This window comes from Hirundo rustica, chromosome 1, assembly GCF_015227805.2.
Source record: "Hirundo rustica isolate bHirRus1 chromosome 1, bHirRus1.pri.v3, whole genome shotgun sequence".
Classification (NCBI taxonomy): domain Eukaryota; kingdom Metazoa; phylum Chordata; class Aves; order Passeriformes; family Hirundinidae; genus Hirundo; species Hirundo rustica.
Window position 1 is genome coordinate 76,323,205 of NC_053450.1, and position 25,279 is coordinate 76,348,483.

A 25,279-nucleotide genomic window follows, 5' to 3' on the forward strand; every position below is an offset into this window, starting at 1 on the left:
AGCAAACTTTCAGTAAATGGCATCAAAGTGAATGCTTTGTTACATCAAGGGAAAATTGAAGATCTAAATAATCTGAGCTACTGCAGGTTGACAGAGCTCTCATAAGAGTAGAATTTGACTTGTTCATCACAATAGAAACCTTTAAGTCAACAGCAACAAGGATATGTTCTTCCAGTAACCAACTCAGCCTTGACAGCAGAGTATACAGATTGCCACGGAAGTAGGATCACATCCAAAAAAGCCTCTAGAACTATACACCCATATGTTTGAACCATGAATTTCCACCGAAGCAAAGAGATCGTACATAATTTGCACAGCAAATATCAGCAACATGTCACATACAGCATGCTGGGCATTCAACTTCTCCAGTAAGGTGGAGTCAGTAGCTTGAGGAAAATGGCTCTCCTCATTGATGAGTGCCAGTAGTCCCAGTTTCTAGAACAGCAAGAAGAGGCAGAAGATGAATTAGCACATGGATGGACACAGCTGTTGTCCCCAGTTTGGAAAAATCACAAAGCCCTTGAAGTTGCTGTGTGCAGAGAGGCACAAAACCACCCATATACAACAAAACCCCACTCTTGAAGGTGAACTATAATCCTGTTTTTGTGGCAACGCTCCTTTTGAAATATAGAGCACATGATCTGTGGGCAAAATAAAGAAAAAGAAGCTACTGGAAGAATCACTTCTCCTGATGGAGGCAGTTTTCAGATGCGTACAATGACATTGCTCCAGAATATATCCCCAGCCATGAAGATCTCCAAGGTTCAGGAGTCTGATGAGTTTGTGTAAAACAGCCTTTCAACAAGTTTCTCCCATATAATTATCTACCCAGCTGTTGAACCAATGCAAACTTCTAGCACTCACAGTGCCCAGGGGCAGAGCAAAAGATGTGCAGTTTAACTTCACCCTGCGTGAAGCACAACCTGCCTTTGCTTTACATATGTCTCTGCATAATTTCCTTTGATGTTCCCTGCTTCTCAAGCTAGAAGAGGTGGTAAACAAAGCAAGCTACCCCACAGTTAATGAATGTGTCCAGCAAGCTCCAGGTTGATACAGCCTCTCAGAAAAACACAGTTCTCCAGGTGCACGTTTTAATAAGGCACTTCCCAAGGGCTCAGAGCAGCTCCTGAAAAGCCACAGTGCCCTGAGCACAGTCATGTCCTGCCAGCTGCATCCCCTGCCCGCTGCCACTCGCTTCTGTGCTCGTCTGAGCTCCTGCTGTCACACCCTGCCACGGAGATGGGCTCACACAGCCCACCTGTACTGACAGCAAGAGTGAGCACGGATTCGTTTTAATCGTCGCCAAATATTGCTTTTGTGTATTATCACACATGGAGAAAAGTGGCTGCAAGGAAAAGAGCCCACAATATAATCCTTAACACAGCCATACACGAAAATGATTTGATTAAATGTTTGCTATTTAAACATGCAAGATCCACCATTCTCTTCACTTGCTCTTTGTGCTGATGAACGTTTTAAAGACATATTACCTCAGAACAAAAAACTAAAAATACGTTATCAGTATCAAAATTCTTTCTTACCTTTTCAATAAGATCCAAGCACTCTCCATTGTCTGTCCAGTCAATATCCTCCCAAATTAGTCCTTCCCTAAGGAAAATAAAGCAGGCCTTTTTATTGAAATTATTTTAGTTGTAGAAATAGGAGAAGCTGGGGTATTTATCTTGCAAATTACAGCAAAATCAGCTTGCTTTTATAAAAGAGACAGCTCCAGACAGAGACTTTCAAAGGAAGCTAAGGTATCTACAGACTAAGACTTCAAGTGAGCATGATATTATCAAAATTCTTTCAAGTTTCTCCCCTCTCTCTTACCTGCTGTATTCCAGTTGCTCCAAGGAAAAGATGTGCTTGTTGAAATACTCCTGAAGCTTCTCATTTGCATAGTTAATATTGAACTGCTCAAAACGGTTTACCTAAAGAGACATGAAATTTTTAAAAATGCACACACGTCAAGAATTTTACTTTGCAAACAAACGAATGGGTTAGGTAATAGCATATTTAGAAGTCAAGCTCCAGAGAAGATGACAAAAATATGTAAAGCAAGAAAGCATAAATATCAGACAATCCACTTGAATATTCTTTTGAAACCTACCTCAAAGTTTTCAAATCCAAATATGTCCAAAATTCCAATAGTCTTGAAGTCTTCCTTGCTCCTGATTCTGCTATTGATTTTCTTAATGACCCACGCAAAACACTGAGAATAAAGTGCCATAGCCATAGAATCTCTGCTGTCTATTGCCTGCATTAGAGAGGGGATGCACAACATCACAACCCTGTGACTGAGAACTGACCAGACTCTGCTGGTCAGTGTCCTAGGTGCAGCACAAAACAATGTGTAATGCAAGCAGCTTCCTATTCCTATGTAGCTTGGCAGCAATTGTATTAACACTTACAAGGCATCATGATACGAGCTTTAACAGTTAAAACAGTTAAAACAGCTGTACAACTATGTGGCTTTAGAATTACATTTCAGGGCTAAAGCATTCAAAAAAACCTAGGAAATTATAAAATTCAGGTGTGGAGGAAGAAAAGAGAAGTGTAGGAAACAATATCTTAATTCACCCTTTTCCAGAGGGAAACACAATGTTATGCATACCTATTTCTAATTCTCTTCTTGTAAATGATGAAAATATTTCTCCTGAAAATTTTGAAAAAATGCGCCCCTGACAAAAGTGTACATAGTGAAAAAAATAGCAGCCTACACGCTTAGAATTTGAAAAAAAATAGGAAGTAATCAGGCTTCATAAGAATAACAAGAGAAGCTATAAGCCCTGGCCAGAATAAGAGGATGGGATCTAAAGAGATTATACCCTTCCCCCCCAAAAAATATGTATTACTTTTGATTACAACTCTGATGCATGAGCTAAACTTCTGTTCTTGAGTGATCAGTGATTTCTCTGGACTTGACGACCAAGACATATTTCAAAGACCCTAAAAACACGTCAAAACTGAGATGCCTTTACCTGTTGTATACTAAGAGGTGTTAGGATTTCTTCTCCCCTGAGTATCATTGACCTCTGAGTCAATGCTTCTGTTAGCTGTGTGGAATCCAACCCCAGTAATTCAGCAGATCTACCCAGGGCTGGCAAAGAAGAAAGACAAATAGAAGTATGTCCATAAATGTATAAAGCTATGAGACCAATTTGGTTTTCTACCATTATTATTATTATTACCACCATTTACCATGCTCCTAAAGTGACAGGGATTAGAGATGAAAACACAACTAGAAATTCTAGGATACTGTTTTGCTGTCCATGCAAAGGCATAAATATGTACAACTGAAGGAAATTAGCAGTAGAAATACATCACAAGTAAGTCACAAATATTTATTTTCCTCTTAATATTACATGTTAGGAAATCAAACAATCTACTGCTTGCTCTAACACATTTTTCCAGATACAAACAGTAACTGACTCTTTGTCCACAAGAATGTGTTTCTGCTTTGCTTGGGATGATGAGGATAAACCAATGAAATTTTTCTTCCATGCATACTTTCATTTTCAGTTTTATTATAATGTGGTATATAAAGCAGTTCCTAATGTTACTCTCTGATGCCATATTTAAACAAATATTTAAAATGCCCACCAGCTCAATCTTTAGACACACCAGCACATTCTTTCATATATGTAATTGAAACATCACAAACTCTAAAAAACAGATACTTTCAGTGGAGTTATTGGTTAGGGAATGTATTTGAACACTTATATTTTATCAGCTTGAGAATTCTTCAAAGAAGGCATTGGATTAAAATTGAATTCCATTACTGTTAATGGAACAAATATGTGCCCAAGGTCCTCCCATATTAAAACCTAGCATCCAGCAGCAGACTACTTTGCCTTATCTTTCAAACTCCATCCTCCTAAAGTAACATTTTAATCAATATTTACAGATGTTAAAAAGCAGTAAAACCTTTTCATTGCTTGTCCTTGCTATGTTGAGATATAAATAACAATGGATAAGGCAGTCAGAACCCCAAGAAGCATTCAGATTTGGATGCACAGCTTTCTGACCTGTTTTAAAGGACACTTGTGCCCCACCAGCAGTGATGAACTCAATGTTTCCCAGATGCAAAATGCCAGCCAAAAGCCTCAGAACTTCTCGTACTTCCTCCCTGCTGAACTCCATCACTTCCATTGCAGTCTGGAATGACATGTGAGCTTCTTCAACAACATACACACAGACTCAAAAATGGGAGGCCTTAGAAAAGCAAGTCAGTACTAAAAGAGAGCTTTGGGTTTCATCCCAAACTGAATACACTCTAAGGCATCACTGGGACATCTTGGAACATGTAAGTATCATTCTGCTTTTAAGAAATTTCCTTCTGATGCTGTAATGATGTCATAATTTGCTTTCAAATTCATCATTACAATCGTATAAATATTGGAACAACCCACTGAGTTGTGCAACAGATGCAATTATTCTAATCTGATTTATTAACTGATTACCTTCTGCATGTTTTTACCAAAATTCACCTATTGGCCTTGTAGGTAACAAGGCATGGGGGAGCAAGCACAGCAGCATGTAAGATTTGATCATTTTTGTGCCCAAACACGCAACTTACCAATGTGGTCTGACAACTTCCAGTAAAACTGAGTAAGAAAGGTTTCAATATAGAAAGTGTTGAATTTGTGAATAACCAATATAGCAACAATCAAGGCTCAACTACATAAGTGAGGAGAAGAGCAAATAGTAAAATACTAAAAGAAACACTAAAACAAGAGGAACACATGCTTTCCTTTGACACAGAAGGGGTAATCGTATACCTCTTGAAATGATCAAACCTTCCAAATTCGGGTGTAATATGAGCCTGTCTGAGACCAGATCAGTTTTGCATCCTTATAGTCAGACTCATCATATTATAGTCACTGCAGGTGTTTGACAGATGACACATTTTATTTTTTATAAATCATCCATTACAAATGCAAAAGCCTCAGACTCGTCCCACAATTCAAAGCAGGGTGGAGACAATGGGTGAAGGTTTAACTTGTAAAGAAGACCTTTCACAGCAAAAGGGCAGCAGTGCTATGAATTCTTCTCCATACTCACTGTGCTGTCTCTCCCTGTCTCCTACAAAGAAAGTTCCCCTTAAGTAACATTTCCAAGACTTACACTGCAATAAAAGCAGGTAAAGGAGATGACTGTAACAGGAAAAGACAGGTGACGGTGAGCTGTGGGGATCTCTGCTCACCTCCTGCTCTGGGAATGCAGCCTGGCAGCCCCTGCTCCCAGCCTGTTCATGCTGCAAGCAGCCGGCAAACATCACCTGCCCAGCTAATTTTCATGATCTGCCTACTCCTGGACAATTAGCACAAATTAAATGTCATGTTAGTCAACTTCAGCATGTGACTACAATATAGTAGTTACCAATGTTTCCAACACTTCCTTCTGCCATACAAGATGAGGGATTTTTACACTGAAAAAATCTGCTGCATCCACTACACATTTAGTTAATCAATCTGGCAAAAAGATTAACGTAGCTAAGCAAAAACAGTTAGGTGAAGGGCATAAACCCAAATGTTTTACCTCATTTTTAAAATCTAACACACATCACCTCCGTGCTACAATACCCAGTTAGCGTGGTCAGTATGGACTAATCGCTCTGGGTGTAACATATAAAGCCATTCAGAGAGATTCCATCAGGACCCATATTTTTAATCTGTGCCTATGTTTTCATAACTCTTCTGTAAGTTACTCCACACAAATGGATTTCCCAGCTGCACCCTAAAGAGTCACAGGTGCTTCACTCCCTGTGTGCTGCACTTCAGACTCCACCCAGTAGCTGTCACATGATTTGGGCAAAGCTTTCAGATTGAAAAACAGTGATATAGATATAGATTATAGATATAGATATATTAGACATAGATAGATATATCTAGATATAGATATATCTGTAATATAAAACAGGGCAGGGAAAGGCAAAGGTATGTAAAAGTCCTACTAACTTCCCAACAGATATTCATTTCATTTCATTTCATTTCATTTCATTTCATTTCATTTCATTTCATTTCATTTCATTTCATTTCATTTCATTTCAAAATTAAATCAAACACAATTAACTAAGCAAAAGCAAGCATTTTGCTAAATTACAGCACACTTTGAAACAACAGAGTAAAAATTAAATACTGGAGGAAAGATAAAGGTATGCTCAAAATGACAGTGAAGCATTTTTGAGAAAATATAAGCCCCTGTGAGATTAATGCCTCAATGAGAGAGCTGAACATGGAGGAAAGCACAGGAAGGCTTTTCACCGTGCTCTGCAAATGGGCCCCACACACCTGAACTTCCAGCACTTTTAAAGCAAAAGAACAAAGGAAGCAACTCACAATGACTTCCTTGAAAGAATCTTTGTCACTGATTGTCTTATCTGCTATACATCCAGACTGGTTCAGGTAGTGGTAGTTCTCAGGTACAGATAAGTAAAAAGCATCTAATGAGAGAAAACAGGGTGAGTGAAAAGAAATACCAAAACAAAAGTACTCCATATGTTACTATGTCAGAATTAAACAGTTCACAATTCATTTGCTTAGAAATTATGGCAATGCAGAGGACAAGGTTTTATATTAAAATCAGATTGGGAGTTATTGTGGTGTCTTTTGTTTTATTTAGCTGCATAATAAGAGTTAACTCTACTTTTTAGCATTCTAAGACAATAAGTTCACAGGGAGAGGCTGAGACAACTTTAGGCAATTTTACACATATACAAATGTCATTTATTTTCTTCAGTGGATTTATTCTTTATGAAAAAGGATTAGAGAGACCAGAATTATTTATCTTTGTTGCTGTGGAGCTATTTAGAACGAGCAAAAATATGTTTGAACACAATGAGGCATGTTCATCCCCAAGTGATTTTCCCAAGGCCACAGCAGAAGCTGGGAGGAAAACTACCATGAGCTCAGTGATATTCTTCAGCTAAGTGGGTTCCTTTATCAAGTTGAGCTCAAATTCACACTCACTGAATCCCAGCTGAATAAATAACCTATTTCTCAGCTTGTGTTAGTGAGTTTCTGCAGTTAAATTCTCCACTGCTGTCATCACTGCTGACTGCTAGCAGAAAACCACTACAGTTGTGTGACTTGTGTTTGCCACTCACCCTTCTCTCTCTCTTCTATCCCTGCCAGCAGAGCATAGAATATATGATAATTCCTTTCCCCGGGGTTTTGTCTTACTACACGATTCTGTCAAAGAAAAAAATAGTTTCCACTTAAGTGATAATTTTTAAAGACAAGTTTTTTATCCACAGTTTCAGACAAAAAATTAAATCAAACACAATTAATTAAGCAAAATCAAACATCAACTTACTTTTTCCAATAAATCTGGAGCCAGCAAGAAAAGCTTCAGTCAAGGAATAAAGTAAAAATCAATGAATGCAGAAATTTTGATAATCTTCCTTCTTTTGTTTGAGGCAATAGGAAGAAAATTGTGGTCTTTTCTTACAACATGCTAAGCCTGTTTTATACAATACACCTACAAAATAAATAAATTAACAACAATGATAATATTGTAGCAGTTCTAATATCAGTGTATTGACACCTTCTCTTCCATCCCATCAAAACTGGACTAGGCAGACTATGCATTTTAAATGGCATCTGTTTTCCTTTGCCTTATTTTTTTTTTTCTTCCCTAAACAACCTCAAGAATCAAATTTTTCCCACTGAAAATGCAGTTTATGTTTAAAAGAGCAGGTAGGATCCCCTTGGAATATTCCTCATGCTGATACCTCTGGTGCTCTGGTGGAGTTGGCTTAAAGTCTGATTTTGTCAAATGCAGGACAAATCTGAGGATTTAACCCACTCAGACTCACTTCTCTGAAAAAGTACTTGAAAGAGCAGAGCTGCTCAATTTCTGCAGTGTAAGCAGCTCATCTGTGGATACAGTAATGAGGGAAATGGCCGACAACTCAAGTTACTCCCGAGGACTCCTAAGGATGTTGTAGCTCATTACATGGGAAATACGCAGAAGCTCACGCTAGAGGTAGCAATACAAAATGTTGCTCCTCTAAATACACCCCATACACCCCACACTGCCACAAAAGCACGTGTGCATGTGTGAATTTGGTGTTGCTGCCTCCCCTTCCCAGCTACATCAGCTCAATTTAACTGCATATATTTCAGGACGGGGTGAAAGGACAGACAAAGGCAAGGCAGTTCTCCCTCAGTCCTCCATCAAGGAGGTACATGGGCGCTTCCCACAAACAGAGGTCAAATCACCAAACGAGGATACAATCCATAATTCTTCCTCCCTGAATGTTTCCTTTCTGACAGATGTTCAGCTGAATGAACTTCCCAAAGCGACTGGAGTTGTTGTTGTAAACAGTCTTCGCATTGCCAAAAGCTTCCATAATCGGACTGTGAAGACAGAGAAGGACAGGAGTGTTAACATGTGACCAGCATGCCAACAGTTTCACGTGGGGCTGCTGAAAGGAACAGCACTCTGACAAGCTCCCCTCTGACACTCTCCTCAGAGCAGCTCACATCCCAGTATTATTCCATTTAGCAATGGGCATCTCAGTTTCCTAGCAGAAATGCAAATATTCTTGCAACAGGAAGATAAATCATACTGAACTACTCTGCAGCTGCAGAGTAGTAACTGCTACTTGCTACTTCTTTTGTAATCACTCAAAAGATGCACATAATTCTCACTGCAGTACTCAAATGATAGAAGTAAGAAATCTCAGCACACGCTAATTGCTAGACAGATGTAAGGAGTCCCTGTCCTAGGGCAATTAAAAAAAAAAACAACAAAACAACAAAACTACATCAAGATACAGCACGTACAGCAGAGATGAAGCAAGATAAACAAAAGTAATAGCATCTCAAATTGCCTTTGTTTTTTTACATAGTTTAGAACTGTGTCATTTCACCTGAACACCACAATTTCTTTTTTGCTCGCATAGATTGTGTCCAATTTATCTGACTCATTTACTCATCTGTGTTATCAGTTCTCCTTATCCTCCCTTTCCTCAGCATGCTTTTACCACTTGAGCACTTTATCCTCACCATGCTGTATCCTGTTCTAATGTATCTTCAGGCTACACAAACTGAACCAAAGGTTTCTCTCTCCCATTACCCATTTTCCTTACTCTGATTATCTGAATACAGCCCCAAACAAAACTGGAAGCCACCATTAAAGCTGCATCCATTTCAAAACTCTGACTATTTTTTCCTTCACTAAGAGATACCACTGTGCTCACAACTCTCTAGAGCAGCCAGGTAATTTTGTTCAATGGAGTATTTCCCTTCCTCCAGCATACGTTTTACTGTTTAGTAAACACACACACATATTTGATTACATTGCAAGCTCTTACTTCAATGTCAAGCATTACATCTTCTGAAGAAAATTCCCGTGTATTGAAAGATCCAATACCTGCTCTCAAGAATAGCTTGCTCCACACAGGAGGTCTTCTCTCTGGAGGACAGCTCCAGTGAATGTTGGCTCATTGCAGACAAGAACTTGAGAATCAGCTTAGTGCTCTCCGTCTTTCCAGCGCCACTTTCGCCACTGAAAGAAGAGGAGGAAATGGTTTGCACAGTCCCAGTGGCCATTGAAGAAGCCCTGTGGCTGGCCATCCAAACTCTACATTACTGGAGGTCAGGAAGACTGAGGTGATTAGAAGTGATGATCAGACGGAGCCAGAACACCCTGTTAAACTTCCTGAATACGACGTCCAGGGAAAAAACACAAGCTGTCCTCAGGCTTCATACCACTGCTCAGAAAGCATTTCAAGGCACTGACTGCATATGTACACACACCTAGGAAGCAACAAAGAGCTCTCTGAATGCGAACAATTATCCAACACCTCCCACCATCACGTTAAAACAAAGTCACAACAAAGGCATGGCAATGGTCAGGGATAAAAACCAAACGGAGAATTAAGATGGGAAAGTTTGGGACACATTGCAGCAATCTAGCTAATGAAGGCGCCCTGCTATGAGGAGGAGGAAGTTAGAGACACCAATGCACATTCTAACACATGAAGGCTACTTGTATAATTAATACTGAAATTCTTAGCGAGCCGCATACACTTTAAACAAACGTTTTACATACCTATTGAAACAAATCAGATTAATGTGAGTTCAAAATATACAATTTCCACCTCTCATTACCGTCAGAGATATAAAACCTCTCATCACCACCCACAGGAGAACAAAGCTATTTGATAATGCTAAACTGACATTTTAAAAACCAGCTGTTAATAAGCAACCCTGCTGATACAAACAGAAGTCAAGTTGGTTTTGAAGTTTCTCTTCAAAACCAACACTCTAAAAGGGGAAAGTTTAGATTTGGCTCATTTCCCCAATACCCTTTCCCTCCAATTATGTAGCCTAAACACACACTGTGAGCCATTAAGAAATATAACTTGTGGGTAAAGTTTGTCTAGCTTGCTCACTCCTCATCTACAGTCATAGCATTGCGTCCTAAGATGTGGCCTAGCTCCTAATTGATCTGTACCTCAATCCAGTTTACTTCCAAAGAAAGAGGGTATATTTTGGTGTTACTTCAGCTTTTCCATTATAGCAGGTGGGAATTTTGTCACTGTCTTTGATGGAGCACAACTGGGTATGTGGAGCAGGCTTAGATAATTTGAGTCTTTTGTTGTGCCATTGCTGAGTAATGACCCCGCTGATTTTAGGTTACAACAAAGTATAATGATGCTTTCTAGTAAAAAGCAAAGAAGAAAGGTACCACCCAAAAAACCCAAAAAACCAGCATGACATCTTCCTGCAATGAATGTCAACAATAAAATTAGGGAAGAGACATTCAGGAAACATAATGAGACATCTTCATAACTGCCAATATGTTCCAGCAAGCGTGATTCATCCATTATATTTATACCACATCAAACAAATTCTGTCATGTTTTTTACGTAATTCTACCCCTGATGTCTGGCCTTTTCAGTATTTGTCCTGGGGTGACTTTATGATGCTTGTATCCCTGATTGTCTGTCCTGTTTATGTTGGATATCGAGTTCTGCACCTTTAGGACTGGTTCTGAGAGCGAAGCGGGGGAGAAGAAGCGCGCAGTTTGTTTTCAGAAACTGCCCTGACTCCTACACTCTCAGGGACTGTGTTGTCTGCAGCACGGACAGACAGCGGGACAGAGCTCTCCTTTGCTTTTAGTTCGTTTTTTCAGCTAGCCGAGGCAGAGACGTTCCCCGGACTGTGGCTTTTCTTTTTCTTGGAACTAATCAGCCCTGCTCTGGACTGAAAACCCTGAGGAGCACCGGGAGCTCACACCTGTGGCCCACCAGAGCCCAGGGCACGGCATTTTCCAGTGCAGGAGGGACTGATGAGAGACTGAGCCAGCCGAGCTGCACCCATGGCAAGGACGTTCTGAATTTGCCATCTCTTCAGAACAGCGAGAGGTTATATTGTTTAATATTATTCATTTTTACGCTTGTAAATACTTTGCTTGTTAAATAAACAGGTTTTTTCCACTTTTCTCCAAGGGAATCTTTTCCTGAACCAGTTGGGGAAGGGGCCACCTGAATCTGCTTTCTAGAGGGACCCCTTTGGAAGTTTCCTCCCAAACTAGCCCTAAACCAGGACAGTATTCCTGCCCTTTTTTTTTTGCAGGCAACTATTCAGTCATCTCTTTTGCCCCAGAAGCAAATACTTAATACTCCTGCATTCAACACTCACCACAGCCTTTTCTGCTAGTAGTTTTGAGAGAGCTCCACAAACCCTTGCATTATTCTTGTCTAGTCCAGTAAATCATCATGTGATACACACCTCTTCCTGCCTAATTCTCTCCCTCTGAGCCATGCATATAGCTCAACAGCAGGCACAGGGTGACACTGAGGACATCACTTCTTCCATTGATACCATCCTTCCTCTGTCCCCACCCAGTCCCTTGATCTGGAGAATCTGTAGTTCTATGGAAGCTGAAAGTTACCTCACTGTATTGAGAACCACTCTGAAAGTGAGATATTGAAAGCCAATGGAAAAGTATCTCCTGCACCTCTCTCTGGCACAGCTGGTGTTATGCACAATTACACGCCCTTGTTTTCTTTCTTAGAACCGAAGAGATTCAGAACTGGTTCAGTTCTGAACCTGCTCAGTGTCCTATTCTGACAGTTGCCAATTGGAGATGCCCATGGAAGACATACGATTATTTTCCTTCTTTGTTCTTCCAGCTTCCAGTTATTTGCTATTCAGAGGCTTCCTGATCTAAACCTGTTTTTTACATGTCTTGTAACCCTCAATATATATTTACCTTCTGTGGGTTTCTAGCCATACTCCCTTAAAAAGCAAATGAACTTGTTTTTTCAGATCCACCTCCTATTAGCTTCACTTGATACCTCTCAGTTCTCATGGTGGATGGAGAAACCAACAATTCATCCTGGTGTTCTTTCTGCTATGCATGGCTTGATGGTTAGTGCCCCAAAACGAAGGTGCCTGTCTCCATTAGCCATTTCCCATGTTATACTTTTTATTACTTCTTAAAATTTTCCTCTGAACCACCTTCAGGTCCACAATGTCCAAGTGATGGATTTACACTATGTTCTCTACTCATTTAGTAGTAAAGACTTCATTCTATTCACAGTTACAGTTACATGGGATCAATCTTTCAGAGTCCTTAGAAAGCTTTTGCTTACAAGGTCAGTAAAAGGGTGAGTTTTTTAGTGCAACCTTTCCAGCCCATAAGTTTAAGTGCTCAGCTTGTTCCAAATCACCACGTTCAGGACTGTGAACATATTAAGTCTGACAGCAGGCCAGAAGGTCGCCACTTAGAAGATCTTCAGACTTTCTCCTTGACTTGTTCTATGCAGAGCCAAGGGCACAGCCACCTGGACTCATGACTGCCACAGCGTAAAAAGGGGTCACTGAGAGAGACTCCTCATTCTGAAGGACATAACACTAAATCATTTCCCTGTTCTGTCTGGGTAAGAGACAGAACAGTATGTAGTGGCTGCTAATCGCTGGCACAGCAAAGGCACTGCTCCATGAGCACCTCTGGAACCCCTAATGCAGCTCCTGAGTGCCAAATGACCAGGAGTCCCACATAGGGGAAGGGCCCAGGAAGGCCAAAGGGTACTTGAATTGCGACAGGAGGCCAGCACATGTCTTGACCCCACCTCCCCTTGGAACTTCTACCAGCTGAACACCACTGCGACCAGGAGTGGTAGCTATACCCGTTCTCCTTCTCTCTTTCTCTTTCTTCCCCTAATTCCCTCCTCTCAGAATTTTATGTAACTTAAAATTGGATGAGCTTAAACTTTGCAAAGTTATAGAGCTAAGTTAATGTTTTATGTTGATGGAATGCTGCTCTAAACCTTTGCAAAAGTTCTCTGATTTTCTAAAGTTGCCAGTGAAGTTTTTTGTTGTTCTGACCCCTCGAGATTATCTTGTCAGTATTTCTCCCGTGAGCATGAGTACATGAACTACCCTAAGTCCTTTTAATAGTCTTGTCAAGTGAGGTTTTTGGGGCCTCACAGTCTGCTGCTTTTAAAACCACAACAGAGATACACAGAGACAAAACAGGCCCCTCCAGCAAATATACTTCATCAAAGGTACATCTGAACTTTGGTGCATCAGTCTCACATGGACATCACACCCAACACAGATCTGGGTCCCATATAAAGGGTTTGGTTTGTATTGATTTTCAGCCTGAGAAACAAGAGCAAAATTTTCAGGCCATCAGATAGTAACAGAGAGAAGAAATCAGTATCAGACAGTGATTTCCAACTCACGGCACTGACTTCAGTGTCACACAGAGCAATGGTTGCAGCTCCCTTTACACTTCTTTGGGAGTGGTCTGATGTGGATCAATTGCAATTTTATCTGAGAGAAGAGCATGTGTTTGCTTCTGCACAGACTAGATCAGCTTAAACAGAGCAGCAAAAAAATCCCAAACCAAACCTAAAGATATTTCCCTATTCTTGTAATAAAGGCATGGAGGTTTGAAGGCATTGTCTCAACTTATGAACTTCAGCTACTCATGGGAGAGCTCAGCCCCTTTCCTACACCAGGACAAGCTGTTTGCCTATGGCTCAAATCAGAAGGCCTTCCTTCATGTTCCTGAGGCACCCAGCTGAAAAATCAGATTTTTTTAGTATGGTGGGCTTTCCCCCCCTCCTCTCCTTTTAAAAGAAACTGGACCCTGCAGTAATGATTCAGACCAACATGAATCTGAGAATTCATTGATGCTGATGTTTTTGTTTACAGAAAAACTCTAGTTTTTTAGCCTGGGAGAGTTAAAACACCATTTCACAACTATATATTATCCTAATACACCAGTTGTGCACAGCTTCTTCAGTGCGCTGTTTTGTTGACATTTTAGGCTGCTAAATCCTTTTAACCCAGCATTATCATTAATTAAGACCTTTTACACACACCAGTAAATAAGCGTCTTTGGGTGATTTGATTCACCATCTTCTATATTTCCTTCCTTTTCACCTCTTACCTGGCTGGTCAAACTGGAAAAAGTGGTCTCACATTTAAATTATATTCTGAGTTTTTCTAATTTGTGTTCTGCAATTCACCCTCTCATCCTACCCCAGCCAGAAAAATATCGCAATTCCAGTATTTCAAAGCACTGGAAGCTTTTTCACAGGTTTTTGAACCCAAAGACTGAAGAAAGCAGAGCCAAGCCACAGCTGAGCTAATTCTGGGGGCCAGCAGGGGGCACTTCAAGTCCAGAGGATCATCAGCATTCCAAGCGCCTTCCTTTGCGGAGCTGTTAAAATTCACTACCGAGTGCTGAGATCCCAAGGTCAGGAGCAGCTCAAACTGCCTGTCAGAATATGAGACCTACCTGAATAATTCCCTCATTTTAACTCTGTTTTCGAGATGCAACGGAGTTTTCTCTTTATAATCTCTTACATTAAATGCAAGACCAGAATATCTCAATTCAAACACTAAAGAGCTCCACTTGGCTACTTTCCTTTTCAAATGCCAGTGGTAACCAAAGAAAGTTACAGTGACAGTACAAAGATTTGTTGCAACGTCTAGTTGTAAGCCAGTGAAAGATGCAGGAATGACCAGGATGCTGAATTTGCCAATCACACTGTTACACTTCCACTTCCTATGCCCTAAACTAGGTACATGACAACAGGGACTTTCCTAAGCTTTAGAAAAGGCCATGAAAACCATCAGTAATTTTAAAAAATCCTATTCTGAGTCCTTCACAGATAGAGCAGATAATGCTCTTTCAGAAAAGCAGATTCAGCATTCCATTTTTAAAATTTGAACTGCATGTTTCCTCAATTTCTGCAGTAATAAGATGCCCTTATACGGTTGTATTGTGCCACTTATCTGAAACACAGAACTTACACAAATCGCTGTTTCAATCCATGACCACAATAAACAATTTTAAAAGGGATTCCTAATACAAAACTTGGCTTATCTCTATCAAAGCACATGGTTTACAGAGCAGAGAGTGCTGAAGACTCCCCTGGAACATCACAGACTTCTGCTCATGTCCATTTTAGGACATAACCTGCTTTCCTCTTGGCAGCTTGTGAGGAACTGGAATGAAAGGTAAAATACTGAGGCTAGTACAGAATGGCCAAAATACCAATGGCCACCAGAAATTGTTTTGGTCCCTAAATATGTGTACACAGGCCATTCACAAATAACTGCCTGGCAATAAAACACAAAATCGTGACTCCAGGCCAGCTACTGTCACATGACAGAGACCTCTGTGAACTTCATTTTTGCTTGGGCTCTTACCTGAACTCATCTTTATATGTACAGAACTATGTATTAAGAAAAAGAAATACAGTTAAAGAAAGCTGAAAAAACACACTCTTCAGCTTTGTGTCACTGCAAAGCAGAACCTGCCTAGAGGCGAGGGCAGGTGGGCACTGTGACCCGAGAGCCTGCAGAATGTTGCAAGCAGGCCTGGCTGCGTTGCAGCTAATCCACATTTCTAACAACAGCTTGGCTGCTGAACTACACACACCAAATTCCCCTGTTATCCATGAAGCCTTGCAACCTGGCCCGTAATCTGAAATGACAGTAGAAACTGCCTATTGCAAAAAGTGCTGCTCTCACTCTGCCTCGTCCCCTCTCTGTCCCATCATCGGCCCCACGCTGCAGCCAGTCCTACAGCCACCACAAGGACTCCTGGGGAGGTCAGGAGACAGTGGAAATCATGTCAACTTGTGCCTGAAGAGCTCTACACGTGTAACTTCGCGGTGCAGGAAGGTGACAGCAAGTATGTTATCAAAACACAATGCTGTGTTGTGAAGGCAAGAGAGGAGAGGGAGGGGAAACACAAGGTCTCTTACCCCCCGAGCATCACCTCCTGCCCGGAGCCCGGTGGCTGGTGCCATGCTGCAGTGACCTGCTCCTCTCTATCTGGCAGGCCAGACATTGGTCACCCTGCCTGTGTGTGAGCCAACACAGCTGAGCTGGCAGGCTAGGGAATGGGAAAAGGGCTGGCTGCGTTTTCAGCTCTTCTGGAGCCAGAAGGAAGGAGGAGCTGAAAGCAGTGAAAAGCTATTCAAATGCCAACTGCTCCCTAACGCACACTCGGCCACAGCCAGATCCTGAATACCAGCGACACAGTGGTTCAAACGCGGAGCTATTAAACCACCATTAAATTAAAGCACAACAAGATTAAGCAAGGAAGACTAATCAGGCAGAATTAAGTGGCTGAAATGTGGAGGGGACTCTCTTTTGCTGTTCTTATTTACTGCATATCTCAATAACTGGTAGGTTAATTTTTTCTTTTCCTCTCCATACAGGAATCAGGGTCTTGTGGTGACAAACTACTGAGATGCACAGCGATGTTTGAACTGGTGGGAAAACACTTAGGTAACATTTGATGTGTGAAGACCACAAAAAGCACAAAAATACAATAGATATTTTTCACTAAATATAATTTAAGGTGCGTAAAAAAAAAAAATCAACCTTTTTTTAGAGGCGCACAGAATGACACAAACCAAGTTCAGAACTCTCTTGAAACTGTGCTGTTTTAAAAGCCCGCTTTCCTTTGGAAAGGAAAGAAAGCGTGGCCCACAGCCATGCTCCCAAATCACCTTGAAAAGCTCGCCATCGGCGCTACCCGAAGCAGCAGCCGCCCCCTCTCACCTGATGAGGATACACTGGTTGTCGTGGCGCTTCCAGAGGCAGCGGTAGCACTCGTTGGCCACGGCGAAGATGTGCGGCGCGATCTCTCCCATGTGGTGCTGGCTGTATCGCTCCACGGCCGCGCCGTCGTACAGGCCCGGGATGCTCTTGTAGGGGTTCACGGAGGCCACGATGGAACCAATGTAGGTCTGCAAGCACACAGCACCCCCAGAGCTGTTATCACACGCATGGTGGAACAGGTTAACACTCTTCGCAAAGGATAGACAAAAAAATACGCGTTTGCAAAACCGTAACAGTCCTCTGGATAAAGGTGGCTGGCAATTTTCCCTGATTTCCTCCTTCGAAGAAAAGCAACAAAAGGGTGAAAGTTGTTCCCACCTCTGTCATGTTCTCAGGCTTACCCCACCTATAACACTGAGCTTATTGACTGTACAAATCCCTGCCTTAATGCTGCTTACAGCTGCATGGTGACGCCTATCAGCGCTGGCCTACAGCTGCTTCTCATGTGTCCTTAGGGACTTGCTGAACTCACGAAAAACCTGTCTGAGCCCGAAGTAATGGTGGAAGAGCCTGTATTTCCATGTAAAGTGTCTAAGTCCTTCTCTCCTACTCACTTTTAAAACAGAAGTATCAGGCATTATGGTAGACACTAGGACCATTATATTTAGAATAGCAGGCTCTAAGAAAAAACGTGTCAAGCGGCAGATGCTCCAAAAAACACTGAGTTCCTGCAACATTTTTAATATTGGCCGGATGTAGAACAGCAGCTGGCAAGTCATTAATTTCTATCCCACTGCAATTAGAGAGCACATCAGTTAAAACCACCCAGGTAGCAGTTTATGCCCATTCCCATTGCCTTAACTCATTAGGCTGCGGTAACCTGATCATTTGCAACAGTCTGTTCACAATGCTATTCAATTTCTCCCTCACCCTCTATTCACTTCAATATATTTCTCTAATAAAATCACATTAAGTGAGGTAGGAGATAACATTAAGCATGCTATCTACAGAGTTTCTGGGGCATGTGAAATTAATTGATACACTGTATGGCATGTGCAGTGTTATCGCTGTGATACCAGTTCCATTTTGTTAAACGCCCTTTCTGCGGTTACAGGCAGGAAGCTGACACCTGCCTCCAACAGCCCTGCTCTGGACTGGTGAAGAGCCAGGCTGGGCAGCCTCCAGCCCTGTAACACAGCCCCCATGTACAGACAGCTGCCTCACCAGCAGTCAACCCTCTCGTCGCCGACAGGAACCAGCTGTGAAGCTGACAGCAGGACTGGGGGGGCTGTGGTGGGAGGGCTCTTACCAGAGATGGATGGATAAGGGGAGCAGCGTCTTGCAAGCCACCGAAAGGCAGCCCCATGTGCTCCTCCTGCAGCCTCCTTCTCTAAGCCACCACAGGGCATTCACTAAGACAAAGGGACCATCAGTTCCCCCATACTGTCCTTTCCCTTCAATCAGTCTCTTTTGCAGCGTTTAGGGCCCGCACTACCCGCCTCCCTCTTTTTCTCCTTAATTAACATGCAATTATTGCTGTGTATCAGCTCTCCTTTCTCACTGTTACCCTGCTGTTACAGTCCCCATTTTCCACCTGTTCACCCTCCATCAGGCCCGACACAAATTGCAGCTTTGAGCTTTTGCTAAGGGAACTGCAGTGGTGTCCTTGAAATCATGACAATTTTATTAGTAGTAAGGGGAAAATCCCTCCTCACTGTAACTCTAGTACCTTTTACAGAGTGGTGCATTTTCAATCTGTGTGTTTTATAACACCACCCCCACACCTTCCCAGACTGTGCAACAGCTCAAGAAGACTTCATCTAGAGGGGAGATACCATTTCAACATGAGATCGTATGGCAGGGCAATTACAGCACTGAGACAACAGCTTAATTTCCTGGGATCATCCCCTCTTGGATTCTTAAATAAGTAATAAGTAACAAGGAAGGCTCTGAAAACAAACTTCCTCTGTTTGATACATATTTCAGCACAGATTGCACAGGGAAAAATTTTAAGAGGCTTCTCTTTTTTTAATTGCATGACTGCAGTGCAAGTATGACCAATAAAAGAGACAGCTACAGATGTTCCTCTTTCCCTTATTAAAGTCTGCCTGAAGTATTTGGAAGAGAGTTACTTGAGGCATGCCATTACAACAGATGCCATGGCAAAGATGTAAATAAAAAATCCCCATGAAACATGATACCAGCTAGCTTCATAAGTAAAACATCACTCTGTAGCTTCTGCAAGATTAAGTACCTGACAGAATAATATCTCCACGATAAAGCAAAACTGCATCACCACGGGCTACATATCGTGACTTTTCTTGCTTCTCCTCTAAACAGTAAATATCTGAAGATGTGACAGCAGTCCACTTCTGCATACACTCATTTAAAATGGGGCAGTCCTTCACATGATTTAAGCACAATTTTTTTAAAGTGACAGAAAGTCTTCCAGAATATTAGTCACTACTGTGAATTATAATAGCTTATTAAATAAAGTGAGCTGGCTTCATTGCCTTGTAGTTCAATAAGGTATAATACAGAAATGGGCAGTGTATCACGGCAATAAAAGAAACCTGGTGAACAGCAGAAATCATACCAGTGAAAACAACTTCTGTATCACCTCATGGAGTAATGCTTAGGACATATCACTACTCAAAAAATTCCTTCTCTCTTTTTTTTTTTCTTTCAGCAAAAATGTGAAGAACCACAGCCTCTACTGACAAAGGTGCAGCTTCGTTGTTCCAGTCTTCTGGTGCTTTAAGTATGTACTATCTCTTTGCAGGACAAGTTAAATGCATGGACAAACTGCCACCAAATTACAATGGCACGAGACTGAACAAACTCAGGACTTCAAAAAACAACTTCCTAGTCCCAAGGCAAGATCACGAAAAAACTATACTCTTCACAGACACAGAGTATCACATCTACCATCTACCAGGTGTCACAGTTCAACCCAGGGGTAGCCACAACCAGCTTAGTCTGCATGGACTAAGGAGTTAGCTGGCCCAAGCAAAAGTTCTGCCTTTACCCGAGGCAGTTCAGCAAAACATCAGTGGGCAGAAGCAGCACTGTTATTAAAAACTATTCCAACTATTTTAGAAGTTCACATTAAATGACAAATCTTCCAGAAGTCTTTGTAAATTGCATTTGGGATACTCAACTGCAGCAAGATTTACTGCTACAAGAATAATTTCCTACATCACTTCCAGGCTTGCTACTTATCCCATCCAGCACCCATCACAAGGTCTGACTAGCAGCACTTCACAAGCTAGATCCTAGACTCTACCCTGGCAGCTCTAAGAGCCCCAAAGTTAAGGACTTGGGGGAGGGGGGAAGGATACATGTACTCCCATGAAGAATGCTCCCAATTTCATAGAATCACGGAGATGGAAGGAGAGCAAAGATCATGTAGTTCCAACAACCCTGTCGTGGGCAGGGACACCTTCCACTAGAACAGACTGCTCAATGCCCCATCCAATGTGGCCTTTAACAATTCCAGAGACAGGGCAGCCACAACTTCTCTAGGCAAACAGTTCCAGTGTCCCAACCCTCAGAGTGGAGAATTTCTTCCTATTAGCTAACCTAAACATACTCTCTTTCAGTTTGAAGCCATTCCCCTTTGTCCTGTCAGTGCATGCCCATGTAAAAGTCCCCTCTCAGTCTCTCTTGTAGGCTCCTCCATTTGCCCTCCCTTGGAGACCCTGAGCAACCGTGCAACCCAACCCATTTCTTGCAGGGCAGTCCTTCTGGTTTGGCAAATGCAAGCATCTTAGCAGCTGGTTAAACCTCTGTAAAAATACACAAAAAATGCAGCACTGCTCAGTGGACAGTGTGTTGTCTCCTGAACACTATTTCTGCACCAGACATCATCAAATGGCAAATTAAATGGGTTAGAAATCAGAAGCGGGATCTCTAAATTACTATATTATGCCAACATCACAAAGCAGGTGAAATTTCAGAAAAGGTATTTTCACATAAGAATGTCACTTCCACTTTGCTTGTAAGACAGTAATCTAAATTTTCTTTTTGTTCTTTGCAGTTTCTATTCTGATCTTGGAAGTCAATAATTACTTATTTTAATGAAAGCATTCCCAAGCAATTATGAACAGGAGAAATGCTGCCAGAGCACTTGCAAGCAGACAGGGGAATGCTGAAGATTCCCAGTTGAAACAGTTTGAGAGTTTTTTCAGTGATATACTGTGAGAACTCCTGTTAGAAGCCTAACCCCTTAAATCCATGGCAATGAACAGGGCAGTTCACTATTCCCTGTTACAAGACTTGACTCAACGCTTCAGACAGAACCACACACAAACTCCTGAACTATTTTGGTACAGACTAAACCAGCAACCGCTTGTTATCAGATCACAGCAAACATATTTATTTAAACCAAAGAATATATGAAAGTTGAGTTACTCAGCCTGAATCCCAATGCAGCACTTTGATTACTGTATTATAGGTTAGGTTCCTTTTGCACTTTCAAACTTCTACTGGAATTTGACATTGTTAATCCATCTCTTAAAACACTTTAGCTCACGAGCCACAGACAATCCTGCTCCCCCTTTCAGCAAAAGGAAAAACAAGATTGTTTGCTGATCCTCTACAAGGACTTTCAAAATTAGAAGTTCCAATCCTATCCTCTCAGCTAGACATTGAGTAAGGCAAGACAAAATAAAAAATCTACTTCAGAAAGGAAGAGATTCTTCATCAGTTCTTTGAATGCCTTTTTGTTTTGCTTGTTGTCTTCTGATAGCAATTAGCTTTGAGCCTCTGTCTTGAAATCATCCCACCATTCTTCAAACGCTGAAAAACAATTTGTGCTTTAGCAAGAGCTCAAGGAGACTTCTGATACCCACAGAAACACTCTAGCAAAACTTAACACAGTCAGTTTCAAATGTCTTACTTTCCCATGTAGAAAAGGCTTTCAGACTAAAAGAGAAAAAAAAGTATAGTGAGAAATCTTCCCCCCAATTTTTTTCAGATTCTCTATAATGAAAAAGCAATGAAAAAGAAAATTACCCTAATGGAAGACCACTTCATTAGTCCTATAAACCAAATACACTGAATACACCAGAGCCACCCTGCTTTTCATCTTTTCTCCTTCATCGATACTTTTAAGATTTTTGGGGTGTATCCTTTCAGGTTTGTTCCATATCCAGCAACCATATACCTTCCACTTCTTCCTTTTTATGTCAAAAGTTCTCCACAATAACTTTTCTGTTTCTGATGATCCTTTATGATATCTGTGTTCTACCCAAGCTTGCTTTTCTCCCGTAACGTAATTAAATTTATTCTGCACCGCTTTTCTCATGACCTTTCACCCTCTACATCAAGGTGTCCCTCTGTACTTCACAGATTTCTAGCACCTGAGACATCCCAGTCCTCCTGCTTTCATAAATAAATAAATAAATAAGGGGAAGCAGGGAAGGACACACACTTCTTTTAGGCTTTTCATATCTCATGCTACAGGGAGAGTGGGAGAGAGAAAGCAGAAGCAGACTGGAGGACTCTGTTGAAGAGCATTATGTGCTGCTCCTGAACTAAACCTTTGACCAACAATCTCAACAGAAGCCAAAACTGCTTGCACTATTAAAATGGGCATAAGAAGACTGCATTACTCTACCTCTTACTATCACTGTGTTTGTTTACTACCACCAAAAATTGAAAAATGCTGGAATAGATCAAATACAGAAACTAGGATGTTCTGTTACAGATGTATTAACATTGAGAAACAGGACTTTGTCCAACTCTCTTAAGAGCACTTTCAAGCCTTTCTGCTCTAGAACATGAAAAATCTATGTTATTACAGAAAGAAAAGGATGTTTACCGATGCTTAAAAAAATATGTTTCTGGATCATTTTTTAACAACTCCTGACTTTCCCGACTTTCCTGACTTTCCTGGAGCCCCTTAAGGAACTGATTCTGAATAGTAAAAGTATTTTAAAAAAACCAAACCTGGGGTATTGGTATCAACCTGCCAATTTATTCCACAATATTACTTTCTGGGTTTACCCTTAATACATGGGAAACTTCAAATTAAACTGCAGTACAACTGGCTCACCTCAAAGCTACTTCTATGTTACTTTTACAAAAGGCATGGGAAAAGATTTTTATCACCATTCCACACAACCTCTGCGTCTCACTTATGTTTAAATCATCACAGCTGCAGGAGCATTACCAAATAACAAAACCAATGTTTTCACAGAACGTGCAGGGGCAGGCTACTTTTAAAAGACCACAAAATAGCCAACAAACTTTGTTATGTTTTCAACACCAAATTTGAAGGTGTCAGGATGAAAAACCTGGAAACAGAAGAGTTTGCCCCACACTGCAGATATGGCCTTCGTGGTTCAGAGCTCTCTCAGGTGAAAGGATTGATGCCAATCAGGGCTGAATTTATTCTGTGGCAAAGACAATCAAATGTCTACCACATACACATCAGCAGAAAAAGGAGAAAGATGGCTGGGCCACATTGGTGTGCTTTTTAGAGGAGGCAGAAGAAGGAACGATGGTATGCCATAAAGGGGATGGTAATTAATGCCCGCATTCATGGCAGGACCTCGATTTATCCTCACTGTGGTAAGTGCACCCTGTCTTTCAGCTAGTCCCATGCTAATTTCAGCGGGACAGAATCTAGTTGTCTCATGTCTGAAGCAGTGCTTCTTTCTTAAAAACCATAATCAAAGTGAAGTACTAAACTGCAATTTTAAATGTTTTTTTTTTTTTTTAAACTACACGTTTTAAATGTTTTCAACCAATCAAGCCATTTCTAGGATGGAAATGCCATACTCTATAATCATCTTTACATGCTTAGGCTCCTGCAGTTCTCACCATGTCTGGTGACTCATGGTGAACTTCCAACGGCCCAAATTTGCATCCGCTTTGCTTTTCTCTGTATCTGTGTTCCTTGTCAATGCACTCAACATTATGACCTCTAAACTGTCCTTTTTTCTTTTTAAGGTCAGCTGTAGGATTGATTGCAAAATGAGCTGTTTGTAAATGCACAGACCACACTACAAATGCAAGCGTCAGCACCCATAGGAGAGGACTTTTAGCAGGGAACCAGAACATGACACAGAATGTCACTAGAAAGATCAGCTACATACAGCCAAGACCCACCTTCTCAAATGTTCTCCTTGTCCCTGTTTCTGGACAGTGTCTTCTCACACTGCTCAGCTGCACTTTCAAACCACGTCCTTCAGTCCACGACGGAAAATGCAGCAGCCTCTCTTACCAGCCACTTCCCTGCTGGCCTTTTCTCCTCCTGTGCTGAGCACAGATCAGATCCCAGGCATAACAGACTAAGGCCTTTTCACAGCCAGGCTTCATGCTTGATTCCACCAGCACAGTTCACAAGAAGATTTTGGAATAGTTTTGGATTATTCTAAAGCATGATTTCAGATTATCACAGGTGACCTGGACACCCTCTTAGATGTAGCCTTGTCTGTTGTGGTGACCCTTCAATCTAGCTAACGTGACCTTAAGCTTCCCTTGGTGCAACAGTATTAAGCAACATCCTCCTCTTCCCAAGCCCCTCCAAGGGCAAAGGCTGTGCTATCTCTCCATGAAAAAGTTGTACTTTGTAACCCAGCTACCTTAACTTCTACACTAAGAGAATTCTTCCGCTCCCTATAGCTTCAATCTTTGTGCATTCAATTTTCAATCACATTCATTGAGTCCTTGTCCTAGGAAGCTAAATGAAACTGTTTCTCAAGGGTTAAAAACTGGATTTTTAACCCTGTTAGCAATGTAAATGCCTAGAAATGCACAGAGGCAGACACCTTTCTGCTTCCACAGAAGGCTCAGAGATGGTGAAGACCTCCACCTGGTTACAGATTAATCTCATCTTCTTTTTCTCTTAATTTTCTCCTGCTGGACAGATTATTCCATGTGGGTGGGTATTACTTAAGGAAACTTACTACAAGTGTTATCCTGGATCCACACAAAAACCAATCCAGTCAGGAAGCATGAAACCAACATAAAGAAAGGTTGATAAAAGAGCACTGTTACAGCCAAAGGTAAAAACCAAACCAGCAGATAAAAGTATAGACATCAGATAGACAATTTTCCTTCTTTAAGATATTCACAGTTCTTCTCCTGTATAAAAAGCACTGAGTCTCCTTGTTTTCACTGTACTTTTTTGCTGAGTAATACAATGCAATCTCTACCATGCAGCGGTCCTATCTACTGGGTCAGAATAATGATCTTTTGTACAGTTTTCATATAAA

General features: G+C 41.3%; 1 protein-coding gene across 1 annotated transcript in view; it reads right to left on the reverse strand.

Moving 5' to 3' along the window:
- MYO10 (myosin X) overlaps positions 1-25,279 on the reverse strand; it is a 163,737-nt gene that overhangs the window by 55,956 nt on the left and 82,502 nt on the right. The window contains exons 4-15 of the mRNA XM_040064682.1: positions 17,055-17,242; positions 9,382-9,516; positions 8,239-8,363; positions 7,318-7,331; positions 7,109-7,193; positions 6,342-6,445; positions 4,029-4,158; positions 2,982-3,100; positions 2,111-2,257; positions 1,831-1,931; positions 1,542-1,608; positions 343-435 (exon numbers count right to left, since the gene is read on the reverse strand). Coding sequence (XP_039920616.1) covers positions 343-435; positions 1,542-1,608; positions 1,831-1,931; positions 2,111-2,257; positions 2,982-3,100; positions 4,029-4,158; positions 6,342-6,445; positions 7,109-7,193; positions 7,318-7,331; positions 8,239-8,363; positions 9,382-9,516; positions 17,055-17,242 — 1,308 coding nt within the window. The remainder of the gene's footprint in view (positions 1-342; positions 436-1,541; positions 1,609-1,830; positions 1,932-2,110; positions 2,258-2,981; positions 3,101-4,028; positions 4,159-6,341; positions 6,446-7,108; positions 7,194-7,317; positions 7,332-8,238; positions 8,364-9,381; positions 9,517-17,054; positions 17,243-25,279) is intronic.